The following is a 16,143-nucleotide window of genomic DNA, read 5'->3' as shown; positions in this document are numbered from 1 at the left end:
AACTGCACACACAGGCCTTGCAATGGCAGGCCTGAGACAAGGTTAAGGGGCTACTTAAGTGGGTGGCACAACCAGTGCTGCAGGCCCACTAGTAGCATTTAATATACAGGCCCTAGGCACATACAGTGCACATTACTAGGGGCTTATAAGTAAATTAAATAGTCCAATTGGGTATGATCCAATGTTACCATGTTTAAAGGGAGAGAGCATATGCACTTTAGCACTGGTTAGCAGTGGTAAAGTGCGCAGAGTCTAAAAACCAGCAAAAACAGTGTCCAAAAAGTGGAGGGAGGCAGGCAAAAAGTTAGGGGTGACCACCCTAAGGCTGTCAGGTCTCACCTAAGGCCAAAATGGCAATTTAAAACTGCACACACAGGCTCTGCAGTGGCAGGTCTGAGACCTGTTTACAGGGTTGGGGCTACTGTAGTGGGTGGCACAATCAATGCTGCAACCTTACTAGTAGCAGTTAATTTACAGGCCCTGGGCATATATAGTGCACCTTACTAGGGACCTACAAGTAAATTAAATATGTCAATTATGGATAAGCCAAAGTTACCATGTTTAGAGTACAGAGCAACTGCACTTTAGCACTAGTCAGCAGTGCCTAAAATCCTTAAAGCCAGCACAAATGAAGTCAGAAAAACAGGAGGTCAAAGAGCAAAACGTTAGGGGAACAATGCCCAGAATGCCAGATCGAACACCAAGTTATTATGTTCTAATTTTGAATTGAGATACATGTGCATCCCAAATCATTGTTACTAAAGAAAAAGTAACAAAAGAGAATAGTCTTGTTTTTGTGTTCCAAAACCGTATTGTACATATTGTCCTTCACCATTTCCAAAGAGTATCCCACAATGGAACACCAACTTGTTCTTTACAAGCTGTGTCCCTGCGTGTATGAAGTGGCAGTCATTTGCATTACCATTTATAAAACATGGATCATGTTGATGCATGGCTTTCATATCAATTTGTAAGTCATGACTCACCACAAACTAAAAATACAGTAACCCAGGAATATGATGGTACACCATGTTGGAAGTACAGTATTTGTTTCTTGTATAATACCCATGACACATATGGAGCTATGACTATTTTTGCTTTTACTTTTGATAAACAGTATTCGATGCATTCATTCCGTATCACTGCTGTTACCTTCCCAGCATATTATATGTTTTGTCCATGTAGAGGAATGCTTGCCCTAGACATGTTCCCTCTAATACAAACCCATAAAAAGGTTGGCATCAGAGAAAAAAAAAACCTGCAGACCACCGTTGGACTTTTAATGTTGATACCACTGATTAATTTACAGGAAGATGTTCTTAGACAGTGTGATTTACCCCAATTTAGGTATCATATGTCTATGTTCGTGATGAATATATTTGCAGGTCTCTAAAACGATATCCAGTGCTCTCATTCCACACTCTTTTTGGATGCAAGTTTACATGCTTGTGATATCATACATTGTAGATACCATATTTTTGTCATCCCAGGTCACATTTTCAAATTTATTTAGACTGTCCTTGCTGTCTTGCAAATAAGACATTAGGGGCCAGATGTAGCAACGGTTTTTACCCATTCTATGTCTATTGGAAAAAGTGCTTATACAAATGGCCCTAGATTATGTATGAGGTAATGTAATTGCTTATCCACATATTGAGAAAGTCATCTCGTGGGGAAATCCCATAGGTGAAAATGTAGCCATTTTGTTCACTACCGGAAGGACATATATACAAGGGCATCTCAGGTAGTAGAGATGTGAGTATCTATATTAATCCCCAGAAATGAGACCTTTCTCCTTCTAATCCAAGAGTTTCATTTTGATACGTAAGGTGAATTATACCATAGGGTTTTTGGTATTTGTGCATAACAGGGTGCATCTGCTAATTGTCAATTTATTTCAGCCATCTAATTTTCCTTATTGATAATACTGACATTGATGCTTTTATCAGCTTCTCATATAACAAGCTTTTGCCTTGATTGAAAGTCAATAAAGCTGTATTTTCTGTATATAATAGATTTCTTGTGTATGTGGTCCTTTAACACTTTTGTCTTCCAGCTGGCAAAAATTCTGTATTGCCCACTATTTGACGATCCTCAAATGATACTCAAAGTACAGCCTGACCTTTACGTGCTATCACCTAGACAACAGTAGCACTGGGCTACTGTTTACTCAACTGAGCACTAACATTAACCCCTAAGGTGCCATGGACGAGGTGATCTCGTCCAAGGCACCCGTTCCCGGGTGCCTTGGACGGGATCACCTCGTCCTGCACCCGGGAACTGGGGGGAGCACTAGCGCTCCCCCCATGTGCTCCCCACCCACCCCCCTAAGGCAGGGATGGAAGGGGAAGCCCTTCCCCTTTCACCCCTCCCCTCCCCTCCCACCCTGTGACGTCAGCGCGCATCGCGTGCTGACAATCACAGAGGGACTCCTCCCATCCAGCGCGATCGAAAGGGAAATGCAAGGCATTTCTCTTTCAATCACGTGGGGGAGGCCCAGAGAGGCTTCAAAGGGAAGGAAATTAATTTCCTTCCCTTTGAAGTCTCTCCGAGCGTTTCAAAAGCCGGATTGCAAAGCAAAGCAAACGCCCACTAGACACCAGGGATTGTTTTTTTTTTTTTTTAAAGTGGCATAAGGGAGCAACCCCTTGGGCAAAGGTCGCTCCCAGGGGGGGCATTTTTTTGGAAGGCCTTTTCTGCCCCCCCCCAGGGGGGGCAGAAATGTCTAGGCACCAGGGATCATTTTTTTTTTTCTTTTTGTTTTGTTCTGTTTTTTTGGACGTGGGGAGCAACCCCTTAGGCAAGGGTCGCTCCCCTAGGGGACATATTATATTTAGGCCATTTGGCCTATTTTTATGAGGCCAATCTGCCCCCAAGGGGGACAGAAACTACTAGACACCAGGGAGTTTTTTTCTTTTAGGTGAATTTCACGCAAGGGGAGCGACCCCTTAGGCAAGGGTCGCTCCCCTGGGGGGAAAATTTAATTTAGGCCATTTCTGCCTCCTTGGGGGGCAGATCAGCCTTTTTTTGATTAGGCCGATCTGCCCCCAAGGGGGGCAGAAACCACTAGGCACTGGGGATTATTTTTTTTGTGCCAATGTCACGCAGGGGGAGCAACCCCTTAGGCAAGGGTCGCTCCCAGGGAGGGTTTGGGGGGGGAAATTTATTTTAGGTCAAAGGCCTAGCTAAAGGCCAAAATCCACAGGTAGGCACTTTGCAAAAAACACCTCTGTTTTCTGTGAAAAAATGTGATGTGTCCACGTTGTGTTTTGGACCATTTCCTGTCACGGGCACTATCGCTACCCACACAAGTGAGGTACCATTTTTATCGGGCGACTTGGGGGAACGCTGGGTGGAAGGAAATTTGTGGGTCCTCTCAGATTCCAGAACTTTCTGTCACCGAAATGTGAGGAAAATGTGTTTTTTTAGCCAAATTTTGAGGTTTGCAAAGGATTCTGGGTAACAGAACCTGGTCAGAGCCCCACAAGTCACCCCATCTTGGATTCCCCTAGGTCTCTAGTTTTAAAAAATGCACAGGTTTGGTAGGTTTCCATAGGTGCCGGCAGAGCTAGAGGCCAAAATCTACAGGTAGGCACCTCTGTTTTCTGTCAACAAATGTGATGTGTCCACGTTGTGTTTTGGGGCATTTCCTGTCACATGCGCTAGGCCTACCCACACAAGTGAGGTATCATTTTTATTGGGAGACATGGGGGAACATAGAATAGCAAAACAAGTGTTATTGCCCCTTGTCTTTCTCTACATTTTTTCCTTCCAAATATAAGAGAGTGTGTAAAAAAGACGTCTATTTGAGAAATGCTCTGTAATTCACATGCTAGTATGGGCATCCCGGAATTCAGAGATGTGCAAATAACCACTGCTCCTCAACACCTTATCTTGTGCCCATTTTGGAAATACAAAGGTTTTCTTGCTAGCTATTTTTCACTCTTTATATTTCAGCAAATGAATTGCTGTATACACGGAATAGAATGAAAACGCACTGCAGGGTGCAGCTCATTTATTGGCTCTGGGTACCTAGGGTTCTTGATGAACCTACAAGCCCTATATATCCCTGCAACCCCCCCGTATATTGTTTTAAAAAATCTGACATTGCAGGAAAAAGTTACAGAGTAAAACGTAGAGAAAAATTTCAGTTTTTTTCACCTCAATTTCAATATTTTTCTTTTTCAGTTGTTATTTTCTGTAGGAAACCCTTGTAGGATCTACACAAATTACCCCTTGCTAAATTCAGATTTTTGTCTACTGTTTAGATATGTTTAGGTTTCTGGGATCCAGCATTGGTTTCACGCCCATTTCTGTCACTGACTGGAAGGAGGCTGAAAGCACAAAAAATCATAAAAATGGGGTATGTCCCAGTAAAATGCCAAATTTCTGTTGAACAATTGGGTTTTCTGATTCAAGTGTGCCTGTTCCTGAAAGCTGTGAAACTGATGATTTTAGCACCACAAACCCTTTGTTGATGCCATTTTCAGGGAAAAACCACAAGCTTTCGTCTGCAGCCACTTTTTCCCATTATTTTTTCAAAAACGACATTTTCACTGTATTTTGGATAATTTCTTGGCCTCCTTCAGGGGAACCCACAAAGTCTGGGTACCTCTAGAATCCCTAGGATGTTGGAAAAAAAGGACGCAAATTTGGCTTGGCTAGCTTATGTGGACAAAAGGTTATGAGGGCCTAAGCGCGAACTGCCCCAAATAGCCAAAAAAAGGCCTGGCACAGGAGGGGGAAAAGGCCTGGCAGCGAAGGGGTTAAAGAAATGTTAAATAAAGAATAAAGAATTTATTGGAAGTTTAATTCAAATTAAACAATGGAATGTGTGCAGGCTGCATCTGGGCAAAGCCGATCCAAGTGTGGGCTCACCCTGCACCTGTCAGCGACAAGAAGAGGCAGGACAGGGCCACTCCACTTGGCCTTGTTGTTATTCACCACTGTGACTGGTAAGAACACTTACAAACTGTTGGTTCCCGCATACTAAAGTCAGAAGTGCCTGACTATTGATATAGGGGGCTTTCAAGTTACTTTGCTTACTTGCTGACTACAATGTGTGGTACCCATTAGCGGCCAAAGCTCAGACTGAAGTGATATCTTTAACTCTGCACTTGAGACACAGGGGCAGTCTTACTGATCCTCTTTCTAAACTGAGAAAACTAGTGGTGCTCCCCACCCCCCCCCCGGGCTTCTAGGACAAACTAAAGGCCAGGGAATAGATATTAACTTTTGTCTTGTGACTCATAAAGGGCTACAGCCTGAAACTGCTAGATGAGCAGGTGCAAGTGTTTTGTTCTTGAATCCAGTCTCTAGTTGTTCAAACTGCTAGTTTTTGAAGAACCCAAGCAGTAATTGTGGCACATATTTGCCCCAACCCTTAAACAACCTTTTTTCTTAAATAGGTGTCTTCTGAGCAAGCATTAAAATCATGGTGAAACGGAAGGCCTCTGATAAAATACCCGGAGCTGGGGGAGCTAGAAAACTTGCCAGGCACTCAGCAGAGAAATGCAACATAATGAAGGGTTTACTTGCGCCAAAAAAAAAGGGGGACAACCCAGGGAAGGAAGGGAAGGGTAAAACAACAAAAGGGCATTAGGTAATACTTTAGTCAGGTTGAGGAAACGTGTGCCCCAGGAGATAGTAGCAAGGATAAACACACTAGTACCCCCCCCCCCCCAGGGAGTAATTCAGAAACCCCTCTGCAGGATCCCACACCTAAGCAAGTGCTAACATTTACCTCCCACAATAGCTGCCATTGAGTACTCCAATCAGTTTGAAGTATTAGGGACCCTACAAAATATCCAACAAACTGAAAGCAAAGGGATTGAACTATCCACGGCTCTCACAAGTGAGGAAAGAAATTACACCAATGTTCAGCTAAATTCCCTAAAGAGCGAGATAGAAAGCCTGCATGACTGTTTGGGCAGATTGGCTAAGGCATTAAATAAGAAATTGGATGGACTTTCATCCCTGGCAGTGAACATTAACACCACCCTATTAGACAACAAAAGAAGGTATCCCTATCATATTCCAAACAACTCCATTGTCAAGGCCTAAGTACACATGAGACCAAAACAGGTCAGTTTGGCTCTAGCAACTACATTGAAGTCGGATTGACGCTCCTTAACACATGTTAGAGGGGTCACAGAGGGACAGAGGTACAAGCCCAACTTTTTGGGAGTAGAGCTCTTATTATCTCAATTTATAAAAAAGGTAAGACAGATGAGTCACCATTTATAGACCCATAAGCTTATTAGATAACAGCCCAAAAATGTTATGCAGGGTACCCCGTTAGAACAGGTCAACATTTCTGACTATTTAGGTGTAAAACTGGGAGATAGCCTGTTATGGGGGCCAAAAATGGGGAAGAGTAGAACTATTCTGCATCAGAGATCTTTGGCAATAGGGAGAAAGCATAAGTAGACTTCAGGGGGCTCTGTGTAACCTGCCCTCAAAGTATATAGTGTCAAGGCAGTGGCAGAAGCCACCTACGGGGCAGAGATCCGGGGCTATTCCAATGAAACTGTCCTTACTTAGACAGAAAATAAATTAATCAATGCCCTTTTTAACCTACCTTCAAGCACCCCTCTCAAACCTCTGAGACTTGATCTAGCAATAAATAGCATCCCCCTGGTGATCTCTTCAAAATTGCTGTTTTAACTGGTCTAGCTTTGGTCAACCCTGGAGCCGGCTACTTATAGTGTATCTTTAATAGAACTAATTTCCTGTGAAAAACAAGTTCCTATGCCTTGACTAAAACAAGTTAAGAACCTGTGTGAAATAGTTAAATTGAATGATTTGTGGACGTACCCAGAAGAAATAGTCAAAGGTGACACCCTGAAGCTGAAATGATTATACTGGGAAAGTATTATGGTGCGAATCTGGAGTGACCAGAAAGCTGGGACCCCAACAGAGCAGTGCATGAGTCACAAATGCCTTCAGAGGTTCGAACCATACATGGATAAAATGTTCCCCCTTCAAGCCAAGTGCCTATATGTACAATTCAGATGTGGTGCATTACTGGTAAGATCGTGTACTTCTATGTGGGATAAAACAGGCTGTTCCCCTAACCATTGCCCTCACTGTCCACACCTTAAAGAGACAAAAGAAAACTTAGTTTTGTTCTGTCCCAGCTACTCACTGCCTCTAAAGAAGTAGATTGTCATAGTGTGTAGGCTGGAGGGTGTGAGGCATTACTGGGAGGCACTAAGAATTCTGAAAAGTAACCTGAAGGAACAGATTGTGTTTTACATCTCTCGTTTTCTACAGTGCGCATGGAAAATTAGATTGAAAAAGCTGCCCTCTAATGATCCTTATACTAGATACGCTAGTGGGCGCCTAAACTTAGTAATAGCACCTAACTCAGCTTCTGTTCTGCTAGAAGGTTTACACAGAAAACTGTGCACTAACTTGTGGAACCAATATTTTATTTGAGACTAGTGTCAATGACTGTTACTGTAGTCCTTCTCCATGCACTCAACTGAGACTGATATTTGTATTGTAATGTCTTATGTTTGCTTATTGTATACAATGAGGAATCCTAGAGATCCACTAATATCGCACTGTATTTATCTTATTTTAATTTCAGATTTACCATTTACCAACTATTTTATTTGATGAGCGTGTATATTAGTTATTTTAACATGTTTTAACTTATTGTATTCAATACTTTTATGGCTTTTTAGCCAAAATAAAACAATTAATAAAGCAACTCTGCGCCATAGAATTATTTGTTGAAGGAAAATGTGTACGCAGTTATCTGTAAAGTTTCATACCATGTCGCAGTTATCTGTAAAGTTTCATACCATGTCGCAGTTATCTGTAAAGTTTCATACCATGTCAAAGTTATCTGTAAAGTTTCATACCATGTCAAAGTTATCCCTCGGCTCTATTCTTCCACCATTATGTAAAGCCAAACATTGAAATGTTTAGTACCTCCTACAATGTTTTGATTACCAGCTGGTCGGCTTCCATTAGAATGGGAGGAATAGATATTTTTTAAAACTTGTCAGAAGCGTAGGGTGGATTAAGTTTCAGATCGTCACGAAAGATAGCACTGCTAATCAACACATTTGGCAAGGAAGGCCAACATGTTTTTATGTTTTTACCAAGTGTGTTGGGCTCAGATAATGCTGAAATAACTGATGTGTAGTGTTGTAAGGACCTCTTGGATACTAGTTGATTGTCCCTGTTTTTAACCTCTTTCTATATTTCATTTTTTTTTCATTTCAGCTGGGCTGCTTTTAGCAATCACATTTGCAAGCATTCTCACATGTTATTCTTATAGGAAAATGTGGTACAAGTTGTTTTTCAGTTAGCCTTTGTAGAACATGTAATCAACACTTTCTGTTCAAGGTTAGGAACACTGTACACGATATCCTAGTTCTTATATTGCCCATTCAGGAGACAGCTTCTAACATCTAGACACGGCATTGCATCAGAGATGTACTTCCAACACAGTACGGCTTAGTTATATAAACGGTTCACTGACTCAGAAGAGGCATTCCAGGCATGACCATCCTGGGATGAATGCTGTGTTCGCCATGCAGCTTTGCTGCCACTAATCTACCGTCCTGCTGAGAGGATTGCCATTTACACTGCAGGCCAAGTCCTGACACAGTCTTGAAGTATCGGGTTAGGGTGAATCTCTTAGATCAGGCCAGGCACAAGGGTACACTCACTATACTCTCAGTGTAGTCTTAGGGTAAGGTAGGAACCTCCAGAACCTCTCCTCTTAAACATCTAGAACCACATTCATCATGGTTGGATTGCTTATCTTCTTTATCATGTTTGTAATGCTGATTACTTTTCTTTGTTTCATCCACCTAATTATGGCAACTCATTCGCTTTATGCCAGATTCCAACTGTTTCAATAAATTTATTGAAAACATATCTTGCATGTCATTGTGTTCTGCCTTTGACATGCATGAGTAATACACAATAGGGTAAGGTGTGTTTCCACGACTTCTCAGGGGAGTCAGAGTGTCATGTTCAGGTTGCCATAATCACCTTTCACCCTGGTAGGTTTGGGGGTTTGGGTGATGTACTGTGAGCTAGCTGCCCTAAATACACAGTACTGTTATCTGAGTAGGAACCATTTAGCAGAGCCATGTAACATTATAACAAAGCAAAGAAAAGGTTGGGAATGTACTTTGGCCAGTGTGTCAATATAGTAATACAGAGCACAAACTCTACCTCTCACCTAAAAGAAAAAAAATATATCATAAAATTGTTTAGCAATTTTTTTACGAGACAGAGTAATCCATCAAGTGTGAATTTGGCAATATGCCTAATCAGTTGATTAGATATGAGCTGATAATTCAATGAAACGTCAAACAATGCAAGAGAGGTTGGGAGGCAAGAAATCCAATTTTGCAAGCAGCATTGCAAAGATTATGGAAGAGTCAGATTTAAGCATGAAGAAAATGGAGCACGTTGATGCTATGAGAAATGAAGAAGTGCATGCAGTTTATAAGAAAGGAGCTGCAAGAAGATTTACAAGAAGCATGGATCCCAAAGAGAAGAGTATGGCAGGGAGGAATAATACCCCAGGGACTAGTAGTCCAAAAAAATGTATAAGGGGTGTGATATATATAGAAGCACAACTCATAGCTGATTTTAAAGGGTATTATCCATTTGACCAAGACTGCCGTGATTGTGGAAGAAAAGGTCATTTAGGCAGAGTATGCAGATACTAACCAAGGGACATGTAACATGGTTGGAAGATAAATTAGAGATTCTGGAAAGGATATTTTGTGTCAAGGTCAAAGATGAGGCAAGGAAAAGTAGACCCAAATCGAAATTCATAGTAAATGATGTGGCAGTAGTATCAGTAGTGGGTCCCAGGTCCAGGTATATCATTATTTCAGAATCATTATTTGATAAAAACATTTGCAATCCAGTGATATACAACCGAAGGAGAAAGGTGGTAGTGATATACACATTGACTCCTGGGTTTCATTCAAAGAGCTTAGTTGCAGTTGGGAAAGTGTTTGTAGCACCGTGAGATTTTGCAATATGATTTCCATATTGTCATTCATCTTGTGTCATAGATTCAAGATTAAATGAACACATGGTGGTGATACAGAAATGTTTAACACCATGTTGAACAAATTTAGTGATGTGTCTCAGGAAAAAAAGATACGTTGAAGGGTTACGTTTCAAAGATGGTGCATTGCCAGTAAGGCATAATTTGTGTTCCTTTAGCAGTATGAGATGGGGTAAAGGGGATGTTGAAGGATGTGCAGGATGAGCGTGTCACAGAAGCGGTGGCCTCAAAGCGTCTTTACCCACTGATGATTTCTAAAAAACAGGGTCGTGTTGATTTAAGTCGTGGATAGTTTCCCATGTCCAAATATTACAGAAATGGTTTTGCTTGTCAATCATGTAAAGCATTTTAGGAGATTGAATTTAAAATATAAATACCACCAGATTAAATTACACCTGAAGTCGAAACATTTTGATCCCTTTGTAACGATATAGGAGGTATTTCAGTTTACCAGTATTCCTGTCAGGTTCGCATCCCCTTTTAATGTATCCCAGCTAATGATGAATACATTGTTTAAGAACATGGCAAATGTTTGTTTGTGTTTTTCAAGTATGACATTCTAATTTTTGTAGCACTGGAAGACGAGCAAAACTGAGTTCTTGGAGAGGGGTTGGCAATATTAAGAGATGTGGGGTTGACACATCAGAAAGAAAAGTGTCAATTCTTCTTGAGTGAAAGTGAGTATCTGGCATATTCAGTCTCGGAGCAAGGTGTTATGCCCAAGGAAGAACTGGAAAATGCCAATAGGTCAGCTTCATGCACCATAGGAATATATAAGTTGTGTTATTGTGTATTGTGTTATTTATGGGATTGATTTATGGGACTGATTACATAATTTTCAAAAATTATTCAGGATTTTACAGAAAAAACTGAATACTTGAGGGAGTTATTAAGATAGGGTAAAGCATTTAAATGGAGGGGGGCAAGAAAATTATTTAAGCAGAAGCAAGAGTGAAATTGAAAATGAGAAAATGTCGACCGACCCCTTTTGACTTTCAAGCAGCATGTATAGTGACTTGATGTGAGTGTGCATGGTTCTGGGAGCTGTATTATCGGAAGATAAATAGGGAGGGAAAAGCCCTTGGCTTCTGATTCTAGATCAAAAGTGCCACGCTGTGATAGAAGGGCAAACCTGAGCAGCAGGTATGGGTGTGGAGTATTTCTGTGCTTACATTAGGGGAAATGAGTTGTAAGTTATGTATTGATCGCAAACCCTTGCTCGGGGTATTTCAGTCTGAGTTGGCAACCAACGTTTACGCAAGGACTTGATACTATATTGAGGTAAATTTCCCTGCACTTCGATCCCATTTTTTCCTGATACCTTCCTCCTCTGCTCACCATCAGAGTCGTATATAACATAACTCCCCATCCAAATTGATAATGTTAAATTTAATATGGTAGGTTCAGCCCTCCAGCTGGTTGACATTTAAAAGGTTCCCTGAGAAAGACAGATAACAGTGATTTACATTTGACATGGTATACATTTTCAGCATATGTTTCATACAGAAACATTGCTTCATCGAAAATACTTTGCCACGGCTATGAAGAATGTGATGATGTAATTGAGGTTTTGATTGAAGTCAACAGGAGACAAGTACAAATATTATAAACATTAGTCTATCAGTGGAAGGTCATCAAGACCTTACCACCACTTATGTATCGAATATAATCTTGGTGGTTGTACAATATGAAAATGCTAGTTAAAAACAGAATTTAAAAACACAACAGAGAATAAACTACTTCAATGATGATCAAATTATATTTTCCTCGCAGAGGCCTTTCCGCAATGGTGTCCACACCAACCTCTTTGTACCCTAAAAAAGCAGTACTAAGTGCACTAGCGAGAGAATACATTAATTATTATAATATTGCTTTCCACAAAAAATAACTAATGCGTTTAGACCTGTGCTGGCCTTGTTTAATCAGATCCTTTGTCTGTCTTCGTTTGTGCATGAGTGTCACCAAGTGATCACCCAAGTCTATGTGTTCAAGATTAATTTGGGAATTTTAGAATCCGCTGATTTTCAATCCCTGTAAGGTATACCCTGCACTTAAAAATCATAGGTTTATAAAGTCCCAAAGGGTTATAAAGAAGGCTAAACAAATTGACAGTGCGAAGGATCATATCTGTGTATGTTTGAGCGACAAAAAGGCGTTTTCAGTATTATAAATCTTTCTACCTATCTTCAAGAAAATTGCAATCATTTAGCCTAACTGCTATAATTCACAAAAAAACATCCCGTATCACCCCAAGTTTGTCTGAATGATCTCTGTAGTTTCGAGGGCCCGTCATCTGCTACCTTGGTACATTTTTCAGATTTATATCAGTTGAGCATGAATTGTGACTTCGATTTGCAAAGTCTAACTTTTCTGTGTTGTGAGTGCGAGTGAGCTTTTTTATATATGTTGGCTTTTCAGTCTCACACTTCCTCCTTTGTGATTTTTGTTTCTGTAGCAGTTAGATTTTCTAGGGAGGTGTGAAGTGCTCCTTTTAAGAACTGATTTTTGTTAGGTTTCTGAGAGCATCAGTTCACATTGTGAGGTTGACTGACTGTACTTTGGGAGAGCACTGGGTATACTGCTAGCTGGTGGAAGATAGGGTAGGCTGCTCCTTTTTCCCACGACTACTCTCACACTTACCCTACCATATTTTATGAAGAAGCCCATTTGTTGTTCTAAAGAAGAGTATTTTCACCTTTGTACGGTTCAAATGTTCACATGGTGCTATGCTCACTAGAACATCTTAGAGTGAATGAGCTAGGTTTCTGGTGTTTTAACCTATTTTCCGAATTGTGTTCTTATTGATATAGTTCTCCTTTGTGTGGGATTTGCTCAGAAGTTCCAAACAATGAAGGATCTGTCTTCGCAGATTACATTGTATGCTGTTGCACAGTAATCACCACAATTACTTTCCAGTTGAATACTGCTGGTACCGATGCTGACTGGAATTCAGAGCCAATTCTTAAATTTGGAGGACCAATGGCTATAAATCTTTGGTGAAGAGCATGGAGGCCTCCTTCATTTGAGACTAAGAATATGAGAAAAATGGCCATTGTTAATGCAATTCTGTTGGTCCTGTAGGTGTTTCAATGTGTACTGAGTAGGTAGCAATGCTTTTGCGAATGTAAGTCATATGTAGGCACTATGCAGGAGTGAACCTGTTATATTATGCCAGTATTTCAATCTGGTTTGGATAAAATTCCTTTCCTCTCTGCTGTTTTTGTGTGCAATCTTATATGATTAGGCTCATTGCACAAGCATGGGATCCCATGTCTTAAGACCTTGGTGTCCTAGCTTCAGTTTTTGGTTTTCTTTTAGACTAACATTGAGAGTGGTCAGTTTCTTTGGTTATGTATTCTGTAGTGGTTGTGCTGGTGCATGGTTGGAATTTTATATATGCCTTGAGGAAGCATCCCTGAGATTGTGGGTCCATTCTACTGTCCATTGTGAACTTCCTGCAGTCATCTGGATCTTTTACTATGGGACCTGCATTGATTTTTGTGGGATGGCTAATGTGTGGGATGTGGTAGTTATTTATCAATAGTGCTAGCTTTCAATAATATATTGTTAGCTACTCTTCCACCTGATGTGTAAATGTGTTCTGCGTCAGTTTCTATCCAATGTGCCCGGCACCTCTTGATTCCATATTAGACTTGGTAATTATGAGGCCGGATCTGAGCAGTCTGTCTGGATGGTTCAGTGGATCTTTGCCTGAACTTGTCATCTTAGGAGGCACTCACTGGTGAGTATAGTGGAGCTTTATGCTGACTGGAATTCCTCACACGTGAGTTTTATAAAGTCAGGTTTGCTGATTGTCTTAAATAGTTGTATGTGAGGATATCTGTAACAAAAAATGTCTGACAAATACTGTGGCCTAAATACCATTTAAAAAACAGCTTGTTTCAGCAAATGTAGATTTTCTATTATTAACTCCAACACAGCAATCAATATCTTTAGAAACAATATTTAGGACACTATGATTAACATACGATAACACAGTTACAATATGTAGGTCATAATATTTTGTACCATACCTCTTAGAACTCAGGTTGCTAATAGTAAAGACTTGCAGGTTATTTGTAAATATGAGATACAGTTATTCAGCTCTTCCTTTCGGTGCTGCTGTTTGCTAGTTTTGTTTGAGAATGCATTTAGTGCCAGGATACAATTACCTATTTGCTAGTGGTTCTGCAAAGGTATGGATGAGCCCCTGTTGTTTATCTATGTTGTGATTGCATTTGCAATATTTGTTGTTGACTCACAAGCCTTCTTGGGCTGCCTTTCATGATACGTTTATGGGAGTTTGTTAGCATCGAAATTATGAGTGCCTTTCGGACTGTCTGGAAGCAGTGTTGTTACATAATCTTGTACTTTAGAACAGTGTGAAGTTGCAAAGCTTCCTCGCTCAACCTTCATTCCTTTCTTTGGAAACATTTGCATCTTCAAGATGTTGCTAATTCTTAAGCTTTTAATACTATTAATTAAAAAAATGTTAATATTTGTTCCCATTTCTTTCATGAAATGTATACTTGTAGATAACATGCCTACATATTTTCCCATCTTGAGTAAGTGTAATTAAAATGAAAATGATCTCTCACTGCGAGGAAAGTTTGGCAAAACTTGACTGGATGAAAGAAAAACATTGCTTCGACTACAGTGCTATAATGAAATAGCTGGAGGGAGGAGATGTCGTGTGGCTTTCTAGGGTTCAATGTTTTATTTGCTCGTTTTTGTGCTGGAACTTCATGAAATTGGGAAGGTCTCTTGCTATCTATGCTCGATGCTTCAAGACCTGCACTGTTGTGATGTTAGGGTTGTTCTCCTACAGCGGGACTATCTGGTTTAGCGTGTGTTAAGTACTGTTGTGGTATCAAAGTATCAGCCAATTCCTGAAAACGAGTCTTGTCCTGTCCTTGCCAAAGTGCTACTAGACTCACAACAAGCTCGACATAAGAAAAAAAAAGCTGACAACATTTAAATGACATTAACTTTCTATCCTATTTTCCCTCCAGCAATGTGATCCTCACACACACCTAAAGAGGAGAAGGCAACTCGAGCTTCCGCAAGGGGAATCATCATATGAAGAGAACAGATCTTGCTACGATTCTCAGTACTGTGAAAAAATGTGCGTTCCTCCATCAGACCCAGTATTGGAATACTCCACGCACCATCATGGCAGCACCAGCAAAATAGACCAGTATTCTCGGATCCTTTTTCCCATGACCTTTGCAGTGTTTAATCTGGTATACTGGGTGGCTTACCTTTCAAAGGACAACATGGAAATACGCCATAATATTTAACTCTCCCAAAATTGCAGGTATATTTTAATTATTTTTCTTGTAAAACATTTATTTGTACGAGTTCTGCACCACTCTTTTACTTTTACTGCTAATGCCATTTCACTATTATCTTGCTATATGACACAAGCAGTGATTTCGCAGGAATGGGGGCAACGGGTGGTATCCCGATGCTAATGCAGACAAGCAAGAGTGCTTCACTAAGTCAACAGGCAAAGACACTGTGGTTAACTAACAAGGTTTTCAATTTCTTAGCATTGCCTCGTGATTTATTCAGCAATGGAAGTTGGTTCCGGGCTTAACAGTAGCTACGGACAGAGCTGTCCCACCTGCTCTGGATTTAGATCACTTATGAAATTTCAGGCGATGGACAGAAATTCATCTAAGAGAGCATGGCAGAACATATTTAAAAAATCTCAGTTGTAGAAAGAGCGAGCCTTTTGGGTGGATCGTCCACCCTGCGAGGTATAGACCTTTGAACTACATTTTTATGGAAGCAGAGGCAATTCAATTGGACGGTGGGCTAGCGACAGAATCCTGTCTGCTTAGACCTACTACCAATCTTGCTGTGGCTTTCTAGACAACATGCCGTTTTGTTAATCAATACTCAGGTAAAACAAACGTACAAGAAGTTGCCATATTCACAACATGATGTAAAAATGAGTCTGAACAAAGGATTTTCAGCAGTCAATAGGAAGAATCAGAAAAAATCTCTTTGCCACTTTCAATGTAGTAAAGAAGATCACTACTGATTTATTTATCTGAGGTCTTACTATCAACTTTCCTACAGTT

The 16,143-nt window shown here is 40.5% G+C and overlaps 1 protein-coding gene across 1 annotated transcript in view; it reads left to right on the top strand.

Moving 5' to 3' along the window:
- Positions 1 to 16,143, top strand: part of LOC138245633 (gamma-aminobutyric acid receptor subunit alpha-6-like) — a 288,378-nt gene that overhangs the window by 255,079 nt on the left and 17,156 nt on the right. The window contains exon 9 of the mRNA XM_069199369.1: positions 15,067 to 15,371. Coding sequence (XP_069055470.1) covers positions 15,067 to 15,354 — 288 coding nt within the window. The 3' untranslated portion in view covers positions 15,355 to 15,371. The remainder of the gene's footprint in view (positions 1 to 15,066; positions 15,372 to 16,143) is intronic.

Source organism: Pleurodeles waltl, chromosome 7 (assembly GCF_031143425.1).
Source record: "Pleurodeles waltl isolate 20211129_DDA chromosome 7, aPleWal1.hap1.20221129, whole genome shotgun sequence".
NCBI lineage: Eukaryota > Metazoa > Chordata > Amphibia > Caudata > Salamandridae > Pleurodeles > Pleurodeles waltl.
The sequence above is the reverse complement of the archived record's forward strand: the minus strand, read 5'-3'. Positions and strand labels throughout refer to the sequence as shown.